At 45.9% G+C, this 7,216-nt stretch overlaps 1 protein-coding gene across 1 annotated transcript in view; it reads right to left on the minus strand.

Annotated features, from left to right (window-relative positions):
* Positions 1–7,216, minus strand: part of npas3 (neuronal PAS domain protein 3) — a gene marked incomplete at its 5' end in the record, with an annotated part of 405,035 nt that overhangs the window by 28,062 nt on the left and 369,757 nt on the right. Inside the window, 2 exons of the mRNA XM_079529070.1 lie at positions 1,168–1,274; positions 3,934–4,127. Coding sequence (XP_079385196.1) covers positions 1,168–1,274; positions 3,934–4,127 — 301 coding nt within the window. The remainder of the gene's footprint in view (positions 1–1,167; positions 1,275–3,933; positions 4,128–7,216) is intronic.

Genomic DNA, 7,216 nt, shown 5'->3' on the forward strand with positions numbered 1-7,216 from the left:
AGCAGAAACTCTCGCCGTGACACCAGCCCCGGCCATCTGGTCTGCACAGTAAGAAGAACAAATCCTCCTTTTCAGGAAAGAAATTAATTTTGAAAGAAAAAGAATGAAAGGGGAGCGGAGGTGAGGCGAGATGCGTATTAAACGACAGACAGAGTCATTTATACTTCTCTGTGCCGGAGACCTCTCCCTGACCCCCTCATCCGCACAGGAAAAGACGGGAATAATCTGCTCATACTTTCCTCTTTTTTCTCTCTCTATCCCCCATTTTTGTCTCTCCCCTTTCCTCTTAACACACCTTGACCCCGCGCGCTCTCGCTCTGCGGTGACCCCGCCGGGCCACCATAGAACACTTCCTGATTGCTACTCTGGACATAGCGGGTTGGAAATTCAGGGGGTGGGGTGGGGAGTTGGGGGGGGGGGGGGGGGGGGAGGTGAGGAAGTTAGAGATGTAATTGGAAAAGTTTGATCCGAATATTTAGAGTTCTGATGTCTGCAGGAGGGATGACACACTGTTCTTTCTGTTTTATGATAGGGATGGTGGCTGGGGAGCACGCACACCAACACACACACATTCTGTTGATGAATGTCTACAAACATAGTGTGTGCGTGTGTGTGCATGCGCACACATAATGTGTTACTTTTTCACCTTGGTTGGGTTATGGCATTAAACCGTCCAGTTACGCATTTGTCCTCCTATGATCCAGGGTGATCAGAGTGTGCTACAGCGCGGATTGTAGACGCACTAGTCTCGGTTAGCCAGACAACTATTCCACAATCACCGAATGCTATATAAAGTCTGGAACTACACCTCCTGAAATCCAAGTAAGGAAGCTGCCATTTCCTTTCACGAAAATATATTTTAAAATATCTTTACTGTTGTATTTCCTTTCCTGCTAAGCAACAAGCTATATATGCTTAGATGACTTCTATTTATATTAATGTGCGCGACTGTAAAGAGGAACGGAAGTGGGGAGGAGGCTCCACTTCCGCTTTATCGCTTACTCATGATAGAGCTTCCGTTGCTCCAGACTGTATGACAGAAGCAACAGGCCAACAGTCTGGCAATGAGAGACTATAGACACACTAACACCCAAAGTATGTTCGATCTGATCCCAGATCAGAGGAGCAGCTGAATGCAGTAACACTGATCACAGTAAGGCTACTCACGGTCCAGGTGACTGTGTCTGATGCCCTCCACATCCTCAGCATGGATGAACTGGTAACACCGCTTCCCCACCACGTCTACTGGCGTCAGGTCCATGTAGTCACTGATTCTACACATTGCACACATTGCACACACACACACACACACACACACACACACACACACACACACACACACACACACACACACACACACACACACACACACACACACACACACACACACACACACACACACACACACACACACACACACACAGTGAGTCCTCTGTGACTTAAACCTTAACCTTAAACCAGGAGTTAGTTTGGCTAGGTTTTTCAGGCCTAAGGACCCCTTACATAAGAGAGAGAAGAAGCAGATTTTCAACTTTTTCATAGATTTGACATTTAAAATGGTGAAATAAAATAGTAAATGGTACATTTATATAGCACTTTTATCGAAAGCGCTTTACATAGATTGTGCATTACATTCATTCACAGTTCACACACATACATTCATACACCGATGGTGGAGGAAACCATGCAAGGCACCGACCTGCACATCGGGAGCAAATAGGGGTTCAGAGACTCGCTCAAGGACACTTCAACACTAATTATTGGGGAGCCCGGGATAGAACTGGGAATATCACAGTTCCCATCTGGCCTTTGGCTCTGTACTTGGATTGTTCCTTTTCCCCTCTTTTCTGAAATTAGCTGATCTACAAAGTGTGTCTTATCGCGCAGAGATTTGGCGGCGCCCCTGTAGTAATTCTGAGGACCCCTTATGGGTCCCGGACCCCCTGTTGAATATGTAATAATAATATTATAATTAATTAAACCCTATATTCATTGCCAGATGAACTATAGTACATCTGGCAATGAATAGCAAAAAAGGCAATCTACAAGAAGTTGTAGATCTGCTACTTTCACTATTTGTTTGTACATTTTCAAATGTTTGGGTCCATTTGGTTCCTTGTCTACACGCTCAGAGTTAAATTATCAATAAGGTCTTTACTGTGCAACTCCACACAAATTCCTGTGTGTGTGTGTGATTTGATTACAAGGATTTAGATCGTGCCAACAACAGCAGCATTGCGATATGTATTTATGTATTCACACAGACACACACACACACACGCATGCACACACACACACACACACACACACAAGCACGCACACACACACACACACACACACACACACACACACACACACACACTCACACACGCACGCACACACACACACACACACGCACGCGCGCTCGCTCGCCCCGGTTGGAAGGGTGTTGGAGTGAGCGCTAGTGTTTCCGCGCCCGACATCGCCGAACACAAATCCTTCCCCGTGTATTAGAGGCTTTGACTGTAAATTCGCCGGAGAGGAGCATAGATAGAACAATTTCTCTTCTATCATAGTGATACCGGGGGGGGGGGGGGGGGGGGGGGGGGAGACCCTAACCCATTAAAACCGGGAAAGCATCCGTGTTTTGTTTTTTGGCCCACAGACGCTCAGCTTGTACGGTATCTGCTGGTTTTGTATATATATATAAAATAAAAAGTGTGAGAACCAGCGATTTAGAAGGCATTCGTATAGAGTCGGCCTTAGGTCTCAACGGGCTAATATCTGGCCCCGGGCAGATAACATCGCATCCTGTTCTTGAAGAAACCCGCCGATCCCATTCCGCTCTCATCCCCATGAAATCTCATCCTCAAAGAGAGAGGAGGTAATGGGAGTGCGCGCGGCGCTCGACGCCTCCCCGTTTCCTCCTGCAGAAAAGCCTGCTATCTCCCCTGTATTCAACCTCCATCTCCACCGCGTTCTCTGCTCCTGAAATGCAATCTGTCAGCTATCATTTTTTTATTATAACACGATGATGGGCTCATTTCTGATGTACATCGCACGCGTGCGCCTAAGCACGCACGCACGCACACACGCGTACGCACACGCACACACACACATGCAGCAAAGAAGTGCACATGACAATAGGTATCATACAAACAACCAAAAACACATGCAAGAACAAACATGCACACACAGGCATACATGTACAGTATTTACACAACAAAGATGTGTGTGCATGCGTGCGTGCGTGCACACACACACACACACACACACACACACACACACACACACACACACACACACACACACACACACACACACACACACACACACACACACACACACACACACACACACACTTGTATGTACCTATGTGTTGTGTTGAAATATTTCTGATACTGCTCTCTTGTCTTGTCTATCCTACACTGTCTCTCTCCCAGCTTTCTCAACTCTCACAATCTGTCTCTCAAACATAGTTTTCTGCTCAGCTTTCCTATACTAAACGGTCTCGGTACAGCAGGCACACGGCTGTGTTGTTGTTGGCCTGGAGGACAGACAGACAGGATGATGGGGAGAGAGAGAGAGACAGACAGACAGGATGATGGGGAGAGAGAGAGACAGACAGACAGGATGATGGGAAGAGAGAGAGAGAGAGACAGACAGACAGGATGATGGGAAGAGAGAGAGAGAGACAGACAAACTGGATGGATTCCCATGGAATTTACTGTGCACCTTCATGCTCCCTAGAGCAAGGGTTCCCAAACCATTCAGGTCTGTCTATCATTATACATCTCAGCTTTCCCACGGTCTGTCTTTCATGCACTGCATGTCTTCCGTTCAGATTCCAAACTGATAAGGAGAGTCAAGGACAATAATTGGTCCTAGCTCCTCTCCTTACTAAAAAAGACGGATACACACATGTCTCGTCCCTGCCTGTGTCTCGATCTGTACCTGTTTTCACAGTAGACGATGTTGAGGTCCATGTTGACTCGCGTGACGAACATCTGGCAGTCGATGCGGACTTCGTTGATGGTGGGCGGGGGCAGAGCGTGAGCCACCACCACCATGCCAATGATGTGATTGGGTATCGAGCGGCTGTGCGTCAGAGCCATCCTTATTCGCAGACGTCCCGTGACGTGGATCACCTGAGTCCATGGGAAGAGCGAAAACGGAATTTTTCAGATCAAGAATTCAGATTTTAACCAATTAAACCATTATTTTATACTAAAATATATATATATATTTTTTTATACAAGCATATATACAAGCTTTGCTTGTAGATCTGCTATTTAAAAAAAATACATGAAAATCTTGCTTGTAGATCTGCTATTTAAAAAAAAGGAAAATACAAAGAAAAACATTTTCTCAAATCTTTGCTTCTGGGGGTCCCTGGAACAGTTTGAGCACCAATGATATAGCAACATACAAGTTTCAGAAATCTGTTCAGGATTTAGAAGGCATTTGTAGAATAGGCCTGGCCCAAAATGTATCGTACTATGTTGAATTATGTTGTTTCTTTTCCAGTTTACTGACTTGGTTTTGTACTGTTGTGGCTCTGGTGTGTGGTATTGTATGTATGCAAGGTGATATGCATCCGCTGACTGAAGGGAGAGGTCAAGGCAGAAGGTCTAAAGTTCCTGACAGAGGTCTCCTCCTCTTCTTCTGTGACTATAAACTAGCAGAATAAATTGAGGCAGTGGGATTTCCTTGTGTCTTACTTGTGCTGTTTGATTAAGTATGTATTGCATTTGTTTTTGTTTTTAATTCAACAACAGTGCCGCAAAAAAAATAAGCAATTTCCATATCTGGCCACAGCCTGGATACAAGAAGCATGTTAATGCCCGACTCATTTGTACAATTGTTGTGTCTGGAAGACCACAACAAAACACTTTGTCCTCCAGTAACCCGAGGTTCCTCTGTGGAACTGCAGGTTTCTGCAGATCCGTAAAGTTGTGTGTGTGTGTGTGTGTGTGTGTGTGTGTGTGTGTGTGTGTGTGTGTGTGTGTGTGTGTGTGTGTGTGTGTGTGTGTGTGTGTGTGTGTGTGTGTGTGTGTGTGCGTGCGTGTGAGATCAAACACACTACAGGTTGCGATGGAGCAAGAGAGTCTAAAAAACAGGCCGAGAAGGAGCAAGATGACAGAATGTTGAGGGATTTGACAGGTATTTTTGTCGGCAGTTTTCAGCAGGGATAAAACAAAATGTTAACAGGAAGAGAGAGATAGAGAGATGGAAAGAGAGAGAGAGAGAGAGAGAGAGAGAGAGAGAGAGAGAGTCGAAGAAAGGAGTATGTCAGGCACTTGAAGCCATGCTGGTCTCAGAGACATGAATACAAAACACATCTCTCCACACAGAGGAGGTGAGAGGTGAGGAGGAGAGGACAGGAGACACTACTTTGCATCTTTAACCCATTCAATCTGGGAAAGCATCCATCAAGTCATTTTGGCGCCCAAAAACATTATTTTGGGGGTCCTTGACATGGAAAAGTTTGATCACCACTGATATACTGTAGCAACATGCGTTTTTTAGACATTTTTAAATCGGTTGAAAAGGTTGAAAAGCAGGGATAAAAGCGTAAGAGTTATCGCCGTCCTCTTTTCACAGACAAAAGGACGGGTGGGCCTCTCAGGATGGGTGGGCCTCTCGGGTGGCACAGGGGTAAAGGATGGATGGGCCTCTCGGGTGGCACAGGGGTAAAGGATGGGTGGGCCTCTCGGGTGGCACAGGGGTAAAGTTCCTGCCCACCAGCATGGGAGACTATAGGACTTTGAACCCTCCTTGACTGCATGTCCCAATGAACACAATTTTGACTGTGTTTGCGGCAGGTGTGTCACTGTGTCTGACACCGCACTATATCCATGGTGTGTCACTGTGTCTGACACCGCACTATATCGCCACCTCCAGGAACTGCAAGGAATAGCGCGTTCTTCCACAGCCTCGACGCCACGCGTATCGCAGGAGACACACGATTCCTATTAGAACTAAATGTATACGAGCTGGCAGTGACAAGGTACTAGAATACAAAGGGAAAAGAGAGAGGGAGAGAGGAGAGAGGAGAGAAGGAAGGAAGAAGGAGAGGGAGAGAAGATGGCGAAGAAGAGAGGAGGCCGAGAGGTGATCCGTAGAAGACAGTCGATATGTAAATGAATAGAAATAATCCTGTCATGTTGAGAAAGCAGACTTGACATGCTCTCAGATCAGCACAGGAACACGCAGCACCACATTATTAACCCATTTTGACCTGAGATCAGATTCTAAAAATGTCTTCTACATCCTGACAGTTTTCTGAAAAAGCTATCGTTGTTCGATTTTTCAAAAATAGCAGACCTACAAGCTCGTAGCGCGCCACTTGGTGGCGTGCTATGAGCTTGTAGATCTGCTATTTTCCAATAGCTAACACCAAAAGGGGTTCCCGCCCAAAATGGGTTAAAGTGTAACCCTGTAAATTAAAGGTCAGACAGAGCTGACCGAGCATGTATTATTATCACATATACTGTATTGAGTATAGTGCATACGTAATAACCCGTTATGTTATTAACGGCAATATTATATATAGATCTTGTGCTTAATGTGCTTGATATGCATTTAAACACACACGAGAGTGTGCGCATGCACGCACGCACCTGCGCACGCAGGCAGGCAGGCAGGCAGGCACGCACGCACACACACACACACACACACACACGCACACACGCACCCCTCCTTTCCCCTTCGTCCTTCTGTTCAATGAATATAGAAAGAAGTTCAGATTTAAATAAATAAACACTGAGCGTATTCAAAATATGCCCTGGAGCCGTGTGTGTCTATGTGTTTTGTCAAATGCAGGCGTGTGTGCTTGTGTGTGTGAGTGTGAGTGCGTGTGCGCGTGCGTGTGTGTGTGTGTGTGTGTGTGCATGTGTGTATGTGTGTGTGTGCATGTGTGTGTGTGTGTGTGTGTGTGTGTGTGTGTGTGTGTGTGTGTGTGTGTGTGTGTGTGTGTGTGTGTGGGAGAGTGAGGAGAGAGAGATGGTGAGTGAGAGTGATATACAGATAACTACATGCTCTTATTGTAAGAACAACAGCTTAAATGGAAACTGTTGCAATGAGAGAGAGAGAGAGAGAGAGAGAGAGAGAGAGAGAGAGAGAGAGAGAGAGAGAGAGAGAGAGAGAGTGCTTACCAATGCCGCTATGTGACACAAGCATTTCCTTCAATCAGAGTCAATGGGATGGATATAGTGCCCTCACATTCTGTGTGTGT

The sequence above is a fragment of the Electrona antarctica genome, assembly GCF_951216825.1.
Source record: "Electrona antarctica genome assembly, chromosome: 18".
Taxonomy (NCBI): domain Eukaryota; kingdom Metazoa; phylum Chordata; class Actinopteri; order Myctophiformes; family Myctophidae; genus Electrona; species Electrona antarctica.